The sequence below is a fragment of the Aphelocoma coerulescens genome, chromosome 4, assembly GCF_041296385.1.
Source record: "Aphelocoma coerulescens isolate FSJ_1873_10779 chromosome 4, UR_Acoe_1.0, whole genome shotgun sequence".
In the NCBI taxonomy this organism is placed as follows: Eukaryota; Metazoa; Chordata; class Aves; order Passeriformes; family Corvidae; genus Aphelocoma; species Aphelocoma coerulescens.
Genome location: NC_091017.1, coordinates 17,891,893 through 17,914,684, shown reverse-complemented (window position 1 = coordinate 17,914,684; position 22,792 = coordinate 17,891,893). Strand labels below are relative to the sequence as shown.

Below are 22,792 nucleotides of genomic sequence, written 5' to 3'. Positions count from 1 at the left end.
CGGTGCAGTAGCGCCTTTTAAGCCGCAGTGAGGGTGTCGGAGGGGGCTCACAGCCGGGGCGGGGGTCGGGCTGTCGGTCAGGGCACACAGCGGCCGGGCCGGGCCGGGCCGGGGCCGCTCTCCGGCGGCGGGCGCAGCGCTCCCAGCGGGACCCGGCGGCGCGGCGGCGGGGGCGGGAATTTGGGGAGGATCCCTGGCCGGGCCGGTGCGTGTGTGTGTGTGTGTGTGTGTGTGTGTGTGTGTGTGTGAGAGTGTGAGTGTGTGTGTGAGTGTGCCGGTGAGCAGCGCGGGGCGGCTCCGGCCGCCTGACGCCAGCCGGGCCACATCCATCCCGATCCCGATCCCGATCCCGATCCCGGCGCGGAGAAGCTGCCTGCCGGCCGCCCGTCACTGCCCGCCAGCCGGTAACAACTTCGCGTCTCCCCGCGTCTCTCCCCGCTCGCTGCCCCCGGGGCCGGGCGGCTGTGCCCGCGCATCCTCCTCCTCCCCCTCCTCCTGCTCGGTCCTTGCCCGGAGCTGCCGCGGTGGTTCCCGGCCGCGGGGCCGGGCGGCGCGGCGGGAGCGGCTCTGGGCAGCGCTGCGCTCCCGCTCTCCTTCCCGGCATGATGGCGTCCCTGCGGCGGCCCGGCGGGGACCGCTCCCGGCTCCAAGTTGGTGGGTAGGTGCCGCGCCGGGCCCGGCGGGTGGCAAAGCCTTTCCCTGCCGGGAAGCCGCCGTCCTGCGCCTCCTCCCCGGCCCCAGCCCCAGCCCCATCGCGGCCCGCGGGGACGCGGCGGAGCCCCGGCCGGCCGGGGCAGGGGCTGCCTTTGTGTGTGCGGGAGCAGCCCTTCGCCTCCCGCCTCGGCCCAGCCGCGTCCCTCTCTGTCTAATTTATCTTCTTTCTTCTTTTCCCCCCTTTCCTTTCTTTTCTTTCTTTCAGCAGCCCCTTCCCCTCCTGGTTCCCCCCCCCGCCCCCCCTCCTCTTTCTTCTTTAATGACAAATCTGTGCTTAGAGGTCAAGGAAAGTTCACTTTTTTTTTTCCTTTTCCCTGTTAGAGGGTTTGGATGCTTGAGATTTTCCCCCTCCTCAGTATAATTGCTTCATATACTCGTACAGCCAAATAATCTTATCCTGAATATAGATCTTTAAAGCTTATTAAAATTTACCGGCGTGGAGATACTCAGTCATGCGTTCAAAAGGATCTGGGCCAAATACTGACTTTTTTTTTTTTTTAAATATAAACTGAAGTCAGAGGGAGTTCTGACCGAGGCAGGGTTGCTGTGATTGCTCTTTTGTTAGTAGATCAATCTGAAGAAGGTACGTGGTCCGACCTTAGTTTGCTTTTACAGGATCTGGATAAAAACAGCTTATTCTGAGAATTAATTGTTATTTTGATGTATTTTAGGATAAAATGATGCTTACTGCCTGTCTAAAAGGTAACAGTTTTATTTGGGGAAGTATTATAAACAGAAGTTAATAAAAACAGTACTGTTAGAGCCAGATGGGGAGGAGTAAAAGTAGATGTGTATTTCAGATACAGGCAAATGGAAAAGATCATTGCCTGAAACATGTCAGTGTTTAATGGATGTCAGTGTTCAAAGATACTACACCTTAAAACTAACATGTGTCTTAGGAAAGAGCTGTCATAGCTGATAGTTTGTATTTCTTTTGCACACAGAGAGGAAGTCAAAAAAAGAAAACTTGTTTAATACTTTTTCTTCCAATAGTTATATGTGTTTTTAAGCAGCACTCAGGAGTAAGAATAAAAACTGTAGCTTGCCCAGCCCACAGAGAACACTTTTCTTTGCAGGTGTGTGTCTGTAATTCTTCATGTGGTTGACTGCATGCACCTCGTCCTGTCAAACAATAGGAGCAAATCATGTGAGGGAACCTAAGTTTGGCTTATTTTTTTCTTTTACTTGTGAATAATGACTTGGTTGAATTATGGGACATGAGTTTTTTAGTCGCAGCTGATTAATACTTAATTTCCACCTGGAACCAGAGAGCCGTGCTATGAAGCTTTTTCAAGGTTCTCATTGGATTTTAGTGCAGGTTTTGAGTGCCCACTTCTCTACTGTGACTGGAAGAACATTAGTAAGAAAATGAGAGAGATCTAGCCTTTTCTGAAGTTCTTGCTGTGGTCTTAGGGATGAAGTCTTGCAATTTACTTCAGACTGTACAAAGGCGCTTGAGAGAAATTTCCCTTGATTTGGGCGATCCAGAAGCCTTCCACAGCTACCAGAAAGGATCAGTTCAACGCATGATCAAGTTACCCTAAGGGTAGGGATTTGTCCTTGCATCTGTTTTGACCCCATTAGCATTGGGTATGTAATCAAATACATTTTTTTCCTACTCTGTTCTGTTCAACTTGCTTTTTTGTGTACCCTTGAAGATGTGATGATCCAATACATTTGAGAGAAGTGACTGAGTAAACAGATGGAGATCTTTCTGTTTTGGTATAAATATTAACTATCAAATCAAATATTTGAAAGCTGATGAGTCTGGTGTTTGCTTTTCCTCTGTAGTTTGAACACAAAAGTCAAGAGCTGAATGTAAAGAAAAGCAATACAAAGGTTAATAAAAGTGCTACTTGTGTTTCTGAGTACTGGGAAATTATTCAGATTGAACTATTTTTAAAAATGAATGGGTTATGACTCTTTGGGATTTTTTTTAAATTAGAGCATGAATGCACTGGATATTACATATTGCCAGTGTTCTGCTCTGTGGAGCCCAAGCCATGTGTGTAAAATAAAAGCTCATTTGAGTAGTCTTACAGGCCTAATGGAGGCATCATCTCAGCTTTATAAATAATGTAAGTTGTGTATAATGTGGAGTCCCCAGAGACTGCAGAGAAAGCATCATTACCAGCCTTTTCAACCTGCTGGAGATCTTAAATTGATTTACTGCACTGAACTGGTGCAAAATGATACATCAGGATGACACAGGGTCAACCTGTAAAAGTCTATGATGTGAGCCTGTTAGTTCAGTCATCATAATTAAACCATATTATGAGGGCAGCAAAGCAAGTGTCTGTGACATGTCCCATTGTGCTTCAGATACTGCTGGTTTAAGAATCAAATAAAGAGAGCACTGTGTTTATTATTTAAGTTATGCAAAGATAAGTTGAAATTAACGCTTGTGGCCCTGTGAAGAGTAAAAGCTGAACCAACTTAGGTTGACTCTCAATCTCTTCCTTGCAGTCATTAGGAGCTGAGATAGATGAAGGAATGTGCAGCTTTGGGATGTGTGTGTGGGGAAGTGGCTATGAATGAATCTCTGAAATTTATACATCCTTTCTCAAGGATCAGCTAGACTTTACCTGCAGACTGTGCTATCAGATATCAAAGGAACAAGCAGGCAAACAATCCAATTGTTTGGCTTTTTTCCCCCTAGTATTTCTAGCCTACTGAAGTTTGTAACTGCCTGTTGAAATGTTCCTGCAGATCTGAGTTCTTGTACAGGACAGAGCATTTTAGTCATTGCTCGAACTATATGGCCAAACTTATTCTAGAACAGAGACTCTAATTGTGAATATGAGTTGGCATAGGTCACTCTGCTTTTCTTAGTGAAGACAACTGTGGCTTCAGATTCGTGTTTTCCTCTAACAGCCCTAGAAAATAGCGTGCCACAGGTTGTAAAATGTTTGCTAAATACTCAGCATCTTAGGTCTTGCTGTTTCTGCTGGTAAAATTACTATGATGTGTTTTGGGAAAAATTCTGCAAAAATGACTTTTTTTTCTTCTTTCTGCTAGGCAGTGTGCTGCTTGGGGATTTGAGAGTTTTGCATTTGTTAGTGTTTAAACCAACTCCTCATACCTGAATTGGTGTGAATTTTTAATCTCCTGAGGTTCTCCCAGCCAAGAAAGAAACATACATTATTTTTAGTCATAAATGTAAGTAAAAAAAAATTTTGAGGCATGCAAGTGAAGCAGAGAAAATAAATGGTCACTAGTGGTAAGAGATTTATTAGTCTCCAGGTTCATTTGCACCCCAACAGCATGTGCTTTAGCTAAGGTGCTTTTTGAGGGGCAGATAAAAGAATTAAAACTCACTTTGGAGTGCAGTGGCTTTTAAAATGTGGATGTGGATCTGTCTTTTGCTGTGTCAGTGCAGATGAAGAAACCACTGTATTGGAGAGAGAACCATAAAATCTGTGAAAATGAAAGTCAGATTGAAGAAATTGCTTTATGGTTAATGAAGTGATCCTACTGATGTGTGGGAGGTTTGTTGGTTTTGTTTCTGGTTATGTTTTTAATTTCTGGTTTAGGTTTTCATGACAAACTCACCCAGTTTTGCTTTCAGAGTAGGGAAAGGTCTATTCTGCCCATAAAAACTTCACTGTTTTTCCCTGTAGTAACAGCAGACTAATGTTTTTCCACTGGCCTTTCTTCTGTGTATAGCAAAAAACTGCATGCATACCAGTCTTAATAGTTAAAAGATGATATGCAGTTCCTAGAAGCTTTCCTTTGAAATGTACTGAGTGGAAAATTCGAGTTTAAAATACAGACACCAAGTTGGCAAGCAAGGTTTGAAATGCTGGTGACTTACAGGCTCATCTACACAGGCATCTTGCAATTCTCAAGCTATTTTGCTCAAGCTGTAGAACAGCATAGAGATTTTTTTTTATAGAATGGAGGGTTTTGCTTGGGATGGGAAGGAAGTAATTTTGAATTGATATTTTTTAAGTTTTAGTGTTGTATCCCTGCAGTCTGAGGTATAACAATTTCCGTTAGAATGTTGCTATTCTTCAAGATTTGAAATAACCAGAGAATGTTTGATTGGGCCTTTTGTAGAGGGCTTTACAGAGAGTGGATTCAGGGGTGAGAGCACCCTTGGCTGGCTAATGGCTGCCACAAAGATCCCTATCCTGCTCCTCAGACAAATGGTAATTTGCATTACAGAAGCTTTTCGGGTTGCTGTGTATTTGAGGGGGGGACGCCTTTGTTTTTTAACGGGATAAAGAAGGCAAGCATTTAGTAAAATGGGCTGATTTCAAGGAATGAAAACATTTTCTAGAATGATCCCTGTTCATACGGGATCTCTCCCTACATCCATTTGACGCCTGCATATGTTTGCACTGGAAGTTCGTCCTAGTTTAATAGGAACAAAGGACGAGCACACTACTCCTAATTAGCCTGTGTGAGGTCAAGTATTCCACGCAGGAAACACTGAACTCTGCTGAGCTGTGGAGATGGGTCCATTTTTATTACTTTTTTATTTTGGGAAAGGAGGAAGGATGTGTCAGGAACTGCGGTCGTGGGATTGCTCTGGTGGAAGGGTTGTAGGGCTGTGACCATAGTGCCACACAGCAGATGAGTGGAGCCATCATTAGATTCCAAAGGGTTTTCTCCAAGAACGGATTGCTTTGCTCAGTTGTACTCTTCCAGTGACTGCTGTCTTGGGAGACTGTGTAGAAGCTGAGTTTACATCAGGAGCTGGAGCTTTTTTCTTCCACTCTCTAGACTTGCCAGTGTAGAGGAACCTGACCAGTAGATCTATTCTGGACACTTGCACAATTTGGTCGTTCTAACATAGATCTGTGATTGTTCTGGACTATGTCACTTTTATTCCAATATGTATATCCACTCAGGAGAAAGATGTTAGAACACATGTCACCAGTCTCTCCTGTTTGGTTCTTCCCCCACCCTTTCTCCAGCCTGCACAGGCGAAGTCTAGAGTACAAGGAGGAAAACAAATTATTTTTAAACATGCCTTTATATAAGTCATTATATTTAGGCACTGTTCAAAGCAGTATCATCCAAACCCAACTATTATGTTGACTTGGCATGTAAGCAAATCATTAATGTGGTTCACCAGTGATTTCTGAAGCATTATTTCATATTTCTGTACCCGTAAAGGGAACACTCTTCCCAACATGGCAGCAGATGAGACCGTCTAAGTCAGTGTAGACAGTCTGAATTATAGCACTTAATGGTATTCAGAAGTATATCACTTGCATGTTTTTGTCATTAAAACTACTAAAATGCCAATCCACATCAAAGTGATCTATGGACTATCAATCCAATATTGGGTAACTTGAAAATAAGATATCCATTAAAAGTTTTTACAGTGCTGAAGTGATTATAGACAGAATCATGAGAGTTTTCGCTGTCTCCTTGTGTCTTTCCCCAGCATGGGTGTAAGAATCACATCTGTAAGAATCACACCTCCAGTTTTGACTGATGGACCTTCTTTCAGTACTTGGAACTATTGTTTGAGGGGCAGCTGAAAATATGTCCTCTCATTACAGATTTCATCTGTGAGTAGAACTTGGATTTCAGGGTTTACAGCATTACAGAGGTTCTTCTGCAGAGGTGGCAAGACTGATGTACATGTTTAAGGACGTGTCTGAGTAGATGAAAGCAAAAAAAGCATATGTGCACACACTTGACACTCCTGTAGCAGGTTGAAAAGTTTCCTGTGAGTTCAGAGAACCTTGTATGTTCAGATTGATTGGTGCATGCAGTGACCATAGTTGATGATACCTTTACTTGCTTTTATTTCTCACTTTGCTCAGCTGCCAACTGGTATCTCATTCTTCTGTGTTTACATGAGAGATTGAATTAATGAGATATTTGTCTTGTAAATAATTTCAGACGTCTGATTTCAAGCACTTTCAGGCATTGGAAATACAATCAGCATTCTGTCTGGTGTAGCATGTTGAAACCAGGGCATGAGACCCTTAAAGATATTTTATTCTTACAGTGGTGTGTATATAGGATCCTTCAGAGTGGATAGGTATGCTATATGTGTGTGTGCACATATTAATGCCTAAAATAATAGTCACTGCTGTTGAAAGTTAAATTATTTGAATCAGATGAAGGTAGGCTGCACCTATATATAGTTGAGAAGAGTCTGTAAATTTATCAAGGTCTGTGTATGTAATAACTATTTATATATAAATACTTAAATGCTGTTTAAATGCTTAAAAGCTTAAAATCAGTTTTGGTAAAAGGTGAAGTAAATAACTGGAGAATCATGTTGCAACAAATTGTGGTTTCCACTTAAATGTGTTTCTAAGGGTGATAGAAGGAGGAAACATCTGCTGTTTGGTCAGATGCTGTTAATGAGCTGCATATTTGACTTCATTCTGCCAGTGTATTTCACCTTTGTATCTGCTGGGTTTCATTTGAATATTGATGTGGGAGGAATTAATCAAACGCCCTTGTTGTCTTACCTGCGTCTTACTAGTAAGGACTTAGGTTGAACTGATCTGTTGAGGGAAAAAATATGTAGCTTGTAACTGGACATATTTTCTGTGACAGGGGAGAGAAGGGTCCCAAAATTCTGTCAAGATAAACGTGGTAGTGTGTGTAAGAGAGAGGGTGGGACGTGGTGTGAAACTGACATCTCCTGCTCTTTCAGTTGATGGTTTAATTCTCTGGAGTGTCCCTGTAATTTAGACAGCTGAAGAATAGCAAAAAATATATGGGTTGGGTTTTTTTATTCTCTGTTGTTTTTTAACTCCTTGTCCTTTCCTTTCTAGCCCTCCCAAAATGTTGTAAAACAAACTCTGCTAGTGTTTTGGTAGGACAGAATAGTTGGCAGAACACCGTTGCTCACTGTTGGCCAGTTGTCTTTTTTCCAAGGGTTTCCAAGCTGTCTTACATGAAGCAAGAAATTTACTTTCAAGGTAGGCCACACAGTAGCACCTGCTTAGGAGTATAGATTCTGCTCCCAGGTCCTGAAAAATTACTGAAACTGGCTCGTCAATAAAACAGAGTCCTGTTTGATGAAGGGTCTTTCTCTTGATATCTAAATGCTCTGGTGTGAAATTTGACATATTTTTATCACTGTTATGGTTTCTGGGCTGAAATATACTTTGGATTAGGTGGGTTTGGATTTATTTTAACCTAGGAGGGGCTTTATTCAGGTTAGTAAAACTGCAAACTACAAGATGATTTTTTTTTTTTCTGTTGACTTAATTCCATGTGTAATAAAATAGTCCGTCCTGCTTTTGCAGATAGGCTGGGAGACAAATGGGACGTGAACATGACAGGGCTTAGTCATGATTGCTTAAGGTATCTGGAGCTATAGTGATGAGCATGGGATGGGAACCTCTGTAGATCAGAATCTTCCAGTAGCTCACAAGCAGTGAAAAATGGGGTGGAAAAGTGGTTTCTTAACCAGGGTTGTATGCAAAGCAAGGTGACAGTGATGAGGACTTGTGTTTTAATGGAACAGAGCTGTACATGAAGCCACACTTCAGGGGTAGAAGCATGAAGGGAGGAAGAGTGAGGCAACTCAGAAGGCTTCTGGATTCTCTGAAGTGTTCAAAATCAGGGAGAAAGCAGCTTTCTTGTGCCTCTGCCTATGCTCAGCAAACAGAGCTCAGTCCCTGCCTCAGTGTAGCAGCACTTGATATGATTTTGTTCTTGTGCCGAGGCAAGCGGAGTTCTACCCAGTTTTCTTGAACCAGTTGCTCTTCTGATGTGACCAAATTAATTGGCAGGTGATTGTTTTGAGAACTTCACAGAATCACAGTACAGTTGAGATTGGAAGGGACCCCTGGAGGTCATCTGGTCCTGCTCAGCCCCCTGCTCAATCACAGCCACACAGGTTGCCCAGGACCATATTCAGATGACTTCTGCTTTTCCAGTTGTGTGACAGCTGCTCTTGTTTTTCCCAGCAGTGAATAAAGTAGATTTGAAATTTATTTGAATCTCAAGGACCTGTCAACATGTACATGATGGCTTCTGAGATTGTTACACGCATAATGCCATGCTGCTGGTTTAATTTCAAGTGTGTAGTTCAGGAATCCCAAACACATGTAAAGCATGTGCTTCCCTGTACAGGGAGGGAAGAGGAAGATGAGAGGGACAGAGACCCAACTCCAGTGGCTTTACTGAGGTCTTACCATGAGTCTCTAACATTCAGGACCAGAATTTCAACTCCCTTCACACTCTCTCTTGGTCTTTGCTCTTGTCAGATACGTCTTTTCATCGCTAAGGAGAGAGAGAGAGAGAGAGAGAGAGAGATAGATAGATAGATAGATAGATAGATAGATAGATAGATAGATAGATAGATAGAAAGAAAGAACAGACCTTAGTTATGTCATCATCTTAGTTCTGCTAATTACCTGGTGAATGCAGTGATGAACTATACTGATTTGAAAAATGTGGATTTTGACCTTGCTGAACGTCTTGGAAAACCTGGCTTACATATAGGTTGCCATCTTGACTACTGCAGTTTCTTGTTTTGCATTTTTGCCTGCTCCTGGCTTTACAGTTTGGCATATTTAATAACAGACCCTTTATTATCCATGCTGGCTAGTATCAGTGTTAAGTGCTTTCTCTGGGATATAGCAGCCAAAGGAAAAGTCTTTGTCTTTATTAGTTTAAAAACTTAGGATAAAGTAATTACAGTTGCTGTAATGTGTCGTATTATATTTCATGTGGAAAATATAGATGCTCTCGGCTTTAAACTCTGCATTGTGTGGTATTTTTGGATAGATGGATATGAAATCACTCTTTTTTTCCCCAAGTTTTCAGTCTAGTTGCTAGAGCAGAAGGCAGTGGCATTAGAGGGGGGTTGAATTGCTTGCTGGAGTGTTTGGTTATTCAGAACCAGCCAAGGCAGGGCGCCTTGCCCTAGGGATGAGAGCAGGTTTTGCAAATAAGCTGAAGTACTCATGTCTGACTGTGAGCTAATCTTTGACCTGGATATCACTTAAAATTTGGGGGTGGCAGCTCCCCAAGATGCAAAGAACTCTTAAGAGTTGCGCTTCTCTCAGCCCCAGCCATGGATTTCTTCACATAGGCTGGCTGGGTGACTTGAGTGCTCTGAGCTGACCCCGCAGAACGTGTTTTTTGGTTTATGTTGGTTTTGCCAGGTTAGGAAGGTGAACTGACTGACAGGCAGAGGGAAGTTATGTTGCAGTACCGAGGCTGGGATAAGGGAGTAAAGAGAAACCTTTTCTCTCTGGGTGGGAGTAAGCCCTTGGGGCTTGCTCACTGGCTTGTGGACCTGTGACCTTGCTGGCCCAAGGCAGCTGCTGGAGGTAGCCAGTCACAGGAGAGTGCTGTAGCACTCCCAGATGAAGACTTCCTTAATATGCTTGCCAAGGAAAGGTCTAATTTACAGGGCTTTTTTCCCAGATACTTATGTTGGTGATTAGCAGGGACTCGACTGCCAACAGTTACGTCAGCCACAAAGCCCCAGTGTAGCTCTATTGGCAGCAAAACGACAGTGATTAATGGTGCAGTGTCTTTTATTGGGGGTGAGGGAGGACGGATGGAGAGCAACACTTAAACAAGCTTTTCTAGTCAAGTGTTGTTTTGCTGGTATAAACTGCAAGCTGTCTTAGAGATGTTTTCTAGTTTAGTGCAAGCAGATGAGCAGAACACATCTAGTGCTCGTCCTGTGTGAGACAGGACAAGTGGTTTTCCTCAGGAGGAAACGAGTGTCCGAGTTTAACTTCTTGGTAGTAGAAACTTTATTTTCCTCTTTAGACGATGAAAGAACTTGAAACAATTGGCAGACTGGGTGCAGTTAGCAGCATTATCAAGAAATCAGAGAAAAGGTAAATACTTAATCCCCTGAAACCCCTTCTGTAAAAGTAGATTGGTGTTACCAGAAATCGCTGCCAGTGAAGATAGTTAGGACACCTGAAGCTGATCTGTGCTGTGAGCCAATGCACTGTTTGTAGCTTTCCTGGGTACTGCACCACTGCATAAATCACTTTCACATTTTGGGTTTCAATCCACTTTCCTCAAAGGAAATGTAGAAAGCATTTGTTTTGGTGTTATATAGTAAATGTGTTTGAAAGCGCTTACTCTTTCTTGTTACTTGCATCACTGTAGTATGTTTCTTAACTTTTAGGAATTAGACTTCTACAGATTTAAAATGCAAACTGTAGGTATTTCCCTAGTAGTGGGAGCTACTGCTTTTCCTAGTGCTGGAGCAAGGTACTCAATGAATTCCCTTGTAGCCTTCTGCTGTGCTGAGGAACTCTCCAGAACATGGGAATCCGACTGTAACATCTTTTTAATTTTTATCTCTGGCTTGGCTAGAGGCTTTTGCAGAAATCATCACCATAACTGGCGTAAATGCTCCAGGGCTATTTACTGCAGTTGACTGGATAACTGTTCCCTTTGCCCTTCTCCCCACCAGTTTATCAGGAATGATTCTTGCTCATGGTCAGACCCGACACATCTGCTGTGGTTTGTGAACTGGGAGTGCTGATGGCAGGCTGCTTTGGCTCAAGTCTCATATTCCTGATTTTTTCCATCACACTTTTGCCTACCTTCTTGCTTTCACTGACTTGGTACATGAGGGCTCTCAATCTTTCAGCCAGCCAGCAGGCCAGGGTTGTTTGAGGCTAAAGGCTTCTTATCTTTGGAGCTGGGGAGCGCTGGTGTCAACCCCAGAATTAAAAGCATCTTGTGTTAACAGCTAAAGACAAAGAATCTGAAATCTTTCTGTGTTCTTCCTGTGCACTAGCTTGTGGCCTAGAAGTAAGTAGTCTTGGAAAGCTACAAGTGCTGGAAGTTCACCCTTGCAGCCTCACTTTGTGACTTTGGAGCTTGGAGTTCTTCTGTTTATCCTCAGTACCAGGCCAGCTATGACTGTTTGTTCAGTAGCAGGCAGCAGCAGCAGTGGAAAATTTGGAAGCCTTATGGCTGTTTTAAGCTAGCCTGCTGCTGACCTTGCAGAGTATGGGCTGTTTGGAAAATGCCGTGTTTTGGTGTCTTGGCTTTAAGAGACTTGCAACTTTGCAAAATTTGAATTTTGAAACTTCAAACTGGTCTTGAAAAATTATGGTGGAGTGATTTATAGGCTGCCTTATTGCCATATGCAGAGTCATACAGGCTCTGTTAATAAGAAAAGCTTGCAGATAAGGAAAGGGTACTGAGTAATTCTTTTTGTGACTTGGTTCCTCTTCCAAAAATCATGAAAAGCTTACAGATAACGAGGGGATCAGACAGACAGATTACAACCCTTTTCTCCTGTTGTAAAACCTCTGTATTCCCAGTAAGCAGTGTAGGAGGATATCTCCCACTTCCTTTCAAGCTATGCTGTTCCCAACTGCTGTATTAACTATCAGTTCCTATCTGTGGGTTGAAGCCTTTGTACAGAATGCTCCAAAGCCTTGATCTCAGGAATATGAGAAAACAGTTTGACGTGAGATTCTGCAGATGTTCTGGCACAGGGCTGTGACAGCTGCTTTTGCCTCATCCCACAGTTTTTTGGATCTCTCTGACTCCTCGTGTATGGCTGCACCCTTGTTTTGCCCTTTTGGAAGGAGAAAGTCTGTGACTTCTGGGTCTATTTTAGTGTAGGCACACTCAGAATTGCACCTCACCTGCTGGTAAAGGCCACGATCAACCTTACATATGTGTTTGCAGGTGTACTTTAAATGGTAACCCAGAGTGCCCTTGATTTGGTCTCAGGAGGATCCCTAAAAATTTGTACTTGCCTACAGGTTGTAATCTTTGAAGAGTTTAATTGTCCTGTATGGAAGCTGAAGGGCCATCTGTAAACACTGTGGTCTTCCATTTATAAAGGGTCTGTGACTTAGGGTGGTTTGATAAATACCAAGGAACTGCCAGGGAGTATATGCTGTGATGGGGTCGTGCAGCTGCTGCTCCCTGTCCTGAGGACCTGGAGCACATTGGGCTTCATGTCATCTGAAGTCCAGTCCCGGTTTTCAGAAGGCCACTCGTGGCACACTGTAATTAAATAATGTTTCATTGGACTGTAGAAGTCTGGCAAATATTGGTGTTTGTGTCTGAGTTGTATAAACTTGGCTTGGAAAGCTGTGTCATCTTCAAACACTTTCTCTGTCCTGAGTGGTAGTTGTGAATTGCAGGACACTTGACGAAATTCAACATAGACATTTTAAAGACGTGGAGAAGGTACAGTGTTTTAAAATTTGTTTGAAGGCGAAAAAATAGCTCTGTAGTTTTTCCAGATAAGGCAAAACCCAGGAAAGCTGGAGGAATCCTTTAAAAAGAGTAAAGCATGCATCTCATGAAATGCACTGAAATGTCTTCAGTGCTGGCAAACTGATTATTCTTATTTCAGGTGTATAAATGGTGGGTGGGGGACTAATTTGTGGAAAGATTTATTTCATTTAACAGCATCACTTTTTTGGTTTAATTTTCATCAGTTTGTTCTGCTTTGCTGAGGCTTGACCCAATAACTCTTTTATTAGTGAGTAATTTTTCTTCTCAGTTTTTGTCATCTCTTGCTTTGGTGAAGGATTCTGCTTTAAAGCTGAGGCTCTTGAGCTGTAATTTAACATCTTTACTTAATCTCTGATAAATGAAGTCTGGGTCACAGTCTTTAGAAGTGGTTTAATGCAGCTGATGTAACTGTATTGGTGCATGCTCTTGGTGAAATGAATCATTTGGAGGAGCAGTGACTTGCCTCAGCTGAGCATAACTGGAGTGTGTTTGGTGGGGTTCCCCTCCTTAAAAAATACCCCATTGGAGCACTGCTCTGGCTGGGGCTGACAAACCCCTTTTTAAATTCATGCAGTCTGTGCTAGACTGTGCTGTTCTCTGAAGACAAAACACATCTTGCATTTTATGAACTTCACTCAAAAATTTTGATGCCTGAGTGGTGATGGACATTCTTCTTTCTTTTCTGTTTTAAAGATTTTCCTTTATGCTGCAGATGTATGTTTTAACTGCCTAAAAAAATCCCTGAAAGTGACATGTCAGTAAATTTTCCCCATCTCACCTGTGAAGGAAGTTCCTCCCGCCCTGTGCTGATGAATTGGAGGGAAATGCTTTTTTCAGCTGATAAAAAGAAATAAAATTCCATGCCCTTCCCAAAGGAGGAATTCAACAATTGGACAAGTGATGTGGGACCATGTGTTGGTTTGTAAAAGGATATAGTTTGTAAAGATGTTTCCTTTGATGCCTGTGATGAATATGGATGTGTTTCCGTTGGAGAGGGTTTTGATTAAATTATGCAATTAGAGCTGACCAGACAGATCTAAATATAGGAAGAGGTTTCAGTTATCCTGCCTTTGTGTGTATTAACACACCCACACAGATGTGTGTTTGTTATTGTTGTAAACAACACCTGTTTTCTAAAGACAGTTCAAAAAGTCAGGAAAGGGAATGGTCTCTGTGGAAAAAGGGAGTTATACGGGAGTTTTATGATGAAAGGGAAAAAAAAAAATCTGTTTTCCCCAGCTTTTTCACCTTTTAGAAGAGAACTTCTGACTTACTTTAATAGCTAGGCTAGTCCTGGCATCTTTGTGGATGTTCACAAAGCCATAGCCAGTGCTCCAGACTGGTCTTAGAGGTTCTTCTGCATTTTTCAGGACTTGGTCTGTGTCATCTAACAATGCTAACTGAGAGATCCTTGGCTGCTTCTGTACTCCTGAGTGCTCTTAGTTCCTAGTAGGACAATGCGTGGAGTTTAAGTACTCCACAGCACAAGTGAAATGGATAAACCTGCCCCAATGATGCACAATGAAATACCTACTGTGATGGCTGGTAATTAATTCTGTTCCTTGACAACTGTTTCTTTGGATATGTTTTTCTTTTGAATCTCTTGTCATAGTTTGAGGATTTCTCTGAGAGGCCTTTAGCTTGGAGAGAGGGAAGAATGAAGTGTCTTCCTTCATAGCATTTAGGGAAAAAAACACCTTATGAACACTATTCTGACAAGTTTTGTGATTCACAGCCTTGTATTCATCTTATAGGTTATTTTAGTGAAGTTCATATTTTGCAATCCCATCTGTGCCAGAGTTTTGATTGAATCATCAAGTTACAGTTCCTTCCTGACCTTGGTTAAAGCACTAGGCTGCGGTTTTAGAGATAGTCTTTGAAAGCACATCCGATTCAGTCCGACTGCTCGCCAGCACCAGAAGGGATTTGTGCACACCTGGGTGGACGTTTTGATCATCCTACTTGTACTAGCCCTGCTGTGCACCAGGCTTACCCAGCTTCCTGACCAAGTATCTTGGCAAACTTGGTTTTAGTTTTTTCCTGTAGTCTTGGCAATATAAAATTTATATAAAATAAGCATGGCAAGGAGACCTGCAGGCAGTAGAGGAAGAGCTGGTGTGTTGTGACTTTGTGGAATCTCACATGCATCTGAAGGCAGGAGTGAGTAAAATTCAACAGTGTGTTTTTCATCTCTGGTGACAAAGGCAGGATTTGAGGATCTGGTGATCACTTAAGAGGCCGTAGAGTATTAGTGTTGTAACCATGGTGGAGCTGTGCTTTAATGAAGGTGGAGATAAAACTCATGAAGGATGTGGTGTTTAAGTTTGTTTTCAGGAGTATGGTTTTCAGTAGGTCAAAAACAGCAAAGGTATTGGGAAGAAATGTTCTTAACCAGGACAAGGACAAATCTAATTGTTGATGCATGTCTGTTAAAACTGGGAAAGAACCTTTGCCATGTTCTTCTCACAATGATACACTAGCTTAGAAAGACTTTTGTGCCATTTTAGTTGTATTGTAACACAGGATTCGGTTTCTAATGTGTATGGAAAGCAGGTATTTTTTCTGGAGAAGCAACAGTGAAGTTACCATAAATCTTTCAAATCTGGTACCTTCAAATCCAGAAAGCCTGTAAGAATTTGCTATTGTTTTACTCTTGCAGTCGTGACAGTTGAGACTTCAAGGGCAAGGAGCAGTGCCTTGTGTGCCAGAAGCTGAGTGGGGAGGCGGGCGGGAGAAAAGCTGCGGTTCACTGTAGAAACTGGCCGAACACTGTGTTCTTGGTTTGAACTGTGGGGAGCACTGGGAAGGAGCTGGCAGATACTGATAGTGTAAGGTTATCCCTTCATGCTCTGGACTAACACAGCAGTGGGGTTTGAGGGTTTTGGGTCACTGTTGCCCTCCTTCCCTCCACTGGTAAATCCTGCATTGCCCTGCGGTTTCATTTTGCTCTCCCCCCGCCTGCTGAACTAAAGGGTGCTTGTAGGTATCTGACAGGATTTTCCCTGTGGGCTGTACAGTGGTACATGGGAGGTTTTCTTGGAAGGGGAATCCCTCAGCCAAATAGCACGAGGGATGGATGGCCCAAGAGGAGTTTTGATGCAGACTGGCTGTTTTGGGCTGTTACGGAGGTTACTTCACAGGACAGGCTGGAGATACCCATCCTCCCGGCCCTTGCTGGATCTAAGTAAGGAAAGGAGTCTAATGCAGTGTCAGGAAAAACCCTGCCTACTCTATTAGGTATGATGAGGTATTTTCAACACCAGTGTGTTCCTCTTTCCTTGAATGATATGTTGTATATCAGAACACAGGATTGCTTATTTCAATGGTTTTTTGAGTTCTTTCTACCATGCCAAGAGAACATAAAATAGTTAATTTTTTTCTTTTTTCTCTCTGTCATTTTCCAAACCTACAAGGAAAGCCAAGTCAGGTTCTGTACAGGCTCTCTAATGAGTTCTACAGCACTGTGATGTGAAATGTGCTTTCTTTTTACATGTGTATTGTAATTCAGTGAGGTTTCTGCCAGGTTTAGTCCATTTTTCCAAGCTGAGCAAGATCTGATCTTCTGCCATAAGAAGGTGCAAAGAAAGAATTTGTTGACTAAAAGGAGGGTAATTCAGCAGAAGACTCCAGACTTTCTGTTTCACAAAGCATATTACTTGAAGAAAGAAATCAAAACTTTTTGCTGCTTGCTCTAAGAATAGGGAGCTAGATGAAGTTAGTGCACAATATGTTGTTACACATTCTACCATTGCAGCTGCTTAGACTTTGTGCCTTTTAGTAATACATAAAAACTGTAAATGGAGATAATTCCTGCCAAAGTAAAGAGACAGCTCCCTGGCTTCTATGCCAAAATCTGTTTTTTGATTTTTTTTTTTTTTTTTTTAAGAAAAAAAAGTCTAAGTATTGTACTGAATACATGAATTGCTAAAAATATATGTCTCTCAGAGCAGGTAAACGACTAAATATTTTTAAAGAAGCAAATTAAAATCTCTCTGCTTGTTATTTCTTTATAGTGTTACTAAGTAATGGATGCTGGGAAGAGGTATGTTGACTAAGATAAATTGAATTTTTAAAATGTAGTCATAGACTAGACAGTTTTCTCTATTAACAATTATCCTCACTGTGGTTCCTGCCCATTTTTATGTCTAACTGTGCTAAGCATATATTAAAAATATTTAATAGGATCCTTTTTGCCTGCATCACTGAGCCTGTAATACAAATAACGAAATTAGTAGGAGAGTTAGAGTCACTTCTTGTTTGCCTGAAACTTGGGCTAGAAGTTGTTTTGCTCCCCCATCCACCCCTCTGGGAGAGGATCATCTAATTGTCTAAACCCTTTCTCCACCCATCAAAAACAGTCATTTATGCAAAGTGGGACAGTTTCCTATGGGATCTCCTGTGGGAATTTGAAAGCAGTCTCGTTGAATATTTTACTGTCTGCTTCATGTTGCTGACGGAGTAGCTATCTCTTCTTTGAGGGCTAGAAAAATAGAACTTCAGTCTTAGGCATTTTGCCTGAATATGTTTGTTTAAATACAAGGCTGGCTAAACAGATATGTAAAAATATAATGCTCACTTATTTTTTCATAGGCTGCGTACAGGTTTGTGTGTTAATCCAAAGAGGACAAAAAAAGACAACAGCAGTGAAGACAAATAAAACAACATTGGGATTTGAAAGAAGTTTGTTGATTCTAACTCATCCATCAGCAGACAGAATGCATAATAAAAAGTGCATGGGTTTGGATGTGTAGAGAGTGTCTGATAAGTGGGTAACTACTCAACTTCCTTTAAACTGTTGCCAGACTGCTTTTTGGAGAGTGCCCTGTTGTTTGGCTTAGGTTTCTGTTCTGTCCCTACCTCATGAATAAAGAGACCCTTCAAGGGCTGGTGGTCACTCAGCTGTTGGAAATACTAATTCCCACTTTCCCAGAAGGGCACGTGGATTTGGGGAAGAAAGACGCAGACTGTGTCATCTGCTGACTCGTGGTTTAATCTTTATTTTGCACTTCCAGCTGATAAGACCACTTTGTGCAGAAGCAATACAGGAAATGATGCAGTGCAGAAACCAAGAGTGGCAGAAAGGGAAATGGAATGTACTGGCAAGGGCTCAGCCCTGCGGACGAGCTCTCTGCTTCTTGGAAACGAAAATCTCCACATACATTGTGGTTTGGGTTTTATTTGTTTGGTTTTGTTGTTGTTTTTTTTCTTTGTCTGTTTGTTTGGTTTTTGGGTTTTTTTAGCTTAATATTGGTTTTGGAGCTTAGAGAAACTAGTGTACAGCAGCCTGTGAGTTTTCTCCCTCTTCCCTTATTTTGTTGCTTGTTCTGGGCTTGGGGTGTGCTTAGGCTTTGTTTTGGAGGCAGGACTTCAGCAGGAATCCCTGGCTGGAGGCTGGTGGCCAGCTGGGTCCTGCTGAGCTGCATTACTCCCAAGCTCACCTCCAAGCGCTGTGCCTAATGCTGTTCCTCCTGCTCCCAGCAGCTGTTGTCACAGAGATGCCACCGTAGCTTTGATGGTGAGGGTGAAACTTGTTTTGGAGTGCATGACTGTGGGAGTGGGATGTGTGTGTGCTGAAGGATTTGATCCAAAAACCAGAGAATCTGTTCCTTTGGTCTGACTGCTTGGGGCTGCATCTGACCGTCGTCTTAGTCTGTGCAGAACTCATGTACTAGCCCATGTTAGGGTTGTATCTTCAGGCACTGATATAAACATACAGTCTTAATATACAGGACTTCTCCTTTTTCACAGCAAGTAGCTTGGTGAAAAATGGGTCAGGCCTAGGTAGAACCACATCTGCAAACATTATCGATGTTGAATGAAGCTTGGGTCAAAACGTAGACTTTGTGCTTTCTCCTTTATTAGAGCTTCAACTCAAGCCCTTTAAATCTCTTTTGTTTAATTCGGATGGATGTGAAGGAGAAAGCTTTACTTGGTATGCTACTGGAACTTGTAACTTTTGTGTGTGGAACTTGTATCTTTTGCTTGAAAAGTGCAGAAAAAAAGATATTTAGAATATTGATTAAAATACAGACTATATAGGAATTGAGAATAACTCAGTTACAAACATATTTAAAGCACATGCACTGGGGTTCTGGTAATTCAGTTCTTAAATTAGCACAGCATTTTTATAGAGCACTTTACAGTGCATGTAAGGATAAAGTATACCTGGACTACAGTCAGTGACAGTAATGGAGTTTCAGTTCATTTAACAGCACATGCCCACGTAACAAAACAAATTCTTAAATTTGCCGCAGGCTCATGCAAATCTTCCCTTGCATTAACATTATTATTTCAAATACAGCATAAAAGAAATGGATATACCAGTTTGAAGTGTAGGTAGACATGGCCTGTGTCTTAGTCCATAACCATTGTTCACATAAATGTAGTTTATGCATTCAGCCTAATAAAACAGAACCTCTGCAATTAGATAACTGTTTTAGTGACAGGTTAATTTGAATAAAGTAGATGGTTTTCAGCTTAAATTTCTTCAAGTATAATGGTATACTATGAAACCATTGCAGTGTATGACAGTCAAGAGGGTAAGTGTGCCACAGCATTTGCAATTTTAAGGTCTGCAATCCTCTTTAGTATAGCTGTGAAATCCTGTCTGATGTGGATGTGCTGACACCTTCTATTCTCTGTGTGTATAGATTGCTGGTTGGTTGGGTGGTTTTTGTGTTGTTCTGATGGCAACAAAAACATTCATATCCTTTTCCCCTTCCCCTTTCCTCTGCAACCTGTTGGTATCCAGTCCAGGATATGTTTCCTGTCTTGTCTGTCTATTTGAAAATCAGTGGTGTGGTGCTCTTTGTCTCATTTTCCCCTCCCTGCCAGTCCCTAGTCTCTTCTGTTTCCCTTGCCAGAGCCTTTTGCTTGCTTCCAGCCTGGACAAGGACAAAACCTGCTACTCACAGCTGGGACTCCTTCAAGTGTGGTGTTCCTTCCCCTCTTGACCCATCGCTTCAGTCCCATTCCTTGTCTCCCAGCTTGAGGACCACTGTGCTGTTTAAAATCCTCTTATCTGGACTTCCTCATCCTTCCCACTCCTTCATGTGTCCTTGAGTTATATCAGGCAGACATGGCAGCAGGAAGGGTCAGTGTGTGTAATCGGTGAAGTTCATGATAGTCTTCCCTCACAGTCTGCTTAGGAGTTCTGAGGGCTCTTGGGTGGGGTGGGCACATGTGGTTTTCTTTCTCTTGTCAGTGAGTGAGAGCTAAGATCTTTCTAGTTTCACTTTCTTCTTTTTTTTTTGCTTTGTTCCTCAAAGTAAGTCAGAGGTGAAACTGAACTGGTTTTTTTTTTCAGTCTGAGTTGCACTCAGGTGTAGTGCAGTGATTTTTGAACTTCATGTGTGGCAGTTTGGAGAGAGTTGGGCAGCACATTGCTGTTGAGGAATATTGCTTCTAGCTGCTCTCTAAATAATAAAAAAAAGCATTAGTGATCCTGCACTGCTTCCTTGGGATGTTTTGCTGGTTAAGGTTGCAACAGCTGACAGACAGAGTGTAGCACCCCTCACACTCAATAGTGAAAAATTTAAATTGGGGGACTGTTTTAGGCTAGATTAATGTGAACTACATTTCTAATATAGGGATATACTGGGTTCCGTAGCAGGTCCTTCTGCTAAAGTTTTCATCAGATGTGCCTTGAGTCCTGTCAGCACTTTGTTCTTGTTTTGTTGTTGGTTGTTTTTTGATCGCAGCACTCTGCCGGGTTGAGGTGGGGGATATTTTAACTGCTGTATGTTAACTTGAAAGGTAAAATCCTTTCTTTTTTCTCTCTTTCTCTTTCTCTCTTTCTCTGATACTCTGCTTTAGGTTGCCAACCAGAAGGATTTAGAATAATGAAAAGGTTGTGACCATCAAGGGGGAATGTCAGCGCTGCCTTCCTGGGACTGGAGGATTGAAAAGGAGAAAGGACCAGAACTGTTTGATCCAGGCTGCTTTTGACTGCTGACACAATTTGCTGTACCCTGGTGGTGGTGGAAGAACAGGGCAGTCGTTGCTGCTTGGTTCTGTGGTATCACAACAGCGGGGTCACCATGAATGTAACAAGTTTATTCTCCTTCACCAGCCCAGCAGTGAAGAGGCTGTTGGGGTGGAAGCAAGGGGATGAAGAAGAGAAATGGGCAGAGAAAGCTGTTGACGCATTAGTGAAAAAACTGAAGAAGAAAAAGGGTGCTATGGAGGAGCTGGAAAAAGCACTAAGCTGTCCTGGTCAGCCCAGCAACTGTGTCACAATTCCTCGTTCTTTGGACGGCCGGCTCCAGGTGTCGCACCGGAAAGGGCTCCCACACGTCATTTACTGCAGAGTGTGGCGCTGGCCAGACCTGCAGAGCCATCACGAACTGAAACCTCTGGAATGCTGCGAGTTCCCCTTTGGTTCAAAACAGAAGGAGGTTTGCATCAATCCCTACCACTACAAGCGGGTGGAAAGTCCTGGTAGGTTCTTTCTTGTTTGTACCTTTACACCTTATCTGAACAATGTAAAGTGTGGCAATTAATCACGTGACTCATCGGCTTAAATAAGCAAAAGTGGCTGTTTGCACAGTCAGATTCTTCCTGTGCAGTTTATCTGGATGTAGGCATTAATTAGCAGTTCTCCCTTTCACGTGGCGAATGCTTCACTTGTGTAAATGTTTTGTCACTACACAGAGATAGTCTTAGCATGTGCCTCAGGCTGCTGGGCCTGGTGTCATCTGGGAATGTTGGTACCCACTATCCCTCAGTTAATTTGTTGTTTACTCAACTGTGCAGATCTGTGATTTTGTATGAAACACCGCAGGCTAACGTAAAGGATTATTTGCATTATCTGTGTGTGAAAACCATTCTGACACACAGCAGTAGTAATACTAGTAGTAGTATTTCCAAATTATTATTTCACTTTATCACTTTATTTTCTTCATCCTACAGAAAATAGTACTGTTTTTAGGATCTTTCACAATTGTTACCTTTTAAAAGGACTTGGAGTTTAGACAGCAGATTATAATCCCCTCAGTTTGAACTTTGATAGCACTGTTTGATTGTACATGAAATTTTACTGTCAGCTGTTCTGCAAACACAGTTTGCTTACCTGTTACCCACTGCCTCACTTCTTTTTTTAAGGTGCCAACCATCCTCTCTTCAGCCTCCTCTTCAAAGGCCAAACCTCTTTTTGATAACTCCATGCTTAATTTCATTCCTGCAAGTTTATTATCAGGGAATACTTCCAGGGACTAAATTGAACTGTGCTTGGATGTGTCATCACCAGTCTCCAGCTGTTTGTGAGGGTGTACAGGAACAGCTGCAGAAATGCATCGCAGGCATGGGTGGACTTCCTTGGTTTCCATGTGGGAAGTCCAGCAGTGTTAGCTATTGCATAAACTGCAGCTGTCTGTAGAGTGGCAAGGATACACAGATCCATGATGGAAATGAGGTGGTTGCAGGATTGTTTCACAGTGGATGGAAATTGCATTCGTCTTGGATCTGCAATGCACAGTGCATATCTTGATGTTAAAGATACGCTGTGTTAGTATTAACTTGGAAATCATGTGAATGGCAGATGCAATTCCCATAATGTATGTATTTATGCAGCAGCAGCTTGAACAAAGGAACTCAGCACTGAAAAACAGTTCTGAAAAAAATTTTTAAAAAATTCTCAACAATTTCATGTTAAGTACAAGAGGGATAGTAAAATAGTCATGTACTTGTACTGCTGGATGTCTGCATATGTCTGGGTTGATTGCTTGCATTCAGTATTCCAAAGTACTGAAAATTAAGATTCCTGAAACACCTCTATTTCTGACAGACTGAGCAACAGTTGGGCTCTTACTGTAATGCCAGATTACATATTCTAACTAATTTTGCTTTAGTACTGAAAACAGTTACTGAGTTTGAGAACATTCTCATATGGACCATTTATGCCATA

General features: G+C 42.3%; 1 protein-coding gene across 2 annotated transcripts in view; it reads left to right on the top strand.

Annotated features, from left to right (window-relative positions):
• Positions 1–213: 213 nt before the first annotated feature.
• Positions 214–22,792, top strand: part of SMAD1 (SMAD family member 1) — a 44,688-nt gene continuing 22,109 nt past the window's right edge. Inside the window, exons 1-2 of one of the 2 annotated variants that reach the window (XM_069012875.1) lie at positions 214–404; positions 20,704–21,327. In XM_069012875.1, coding sequence (XP_068868976.1) covers positions 20,928–21,327 — 400 coding nt within the window. In that variant the 5' untranslated portion in view covers positions 214–404; positions 20,704–20,927. Of the gene's footprint in view, positions 405–569; positions 659–20,703; positions 21,328–22,792 lie in introns of those variants that run through there. The other variant, XM_069012876.1, reaches the window with a different exon arrangement.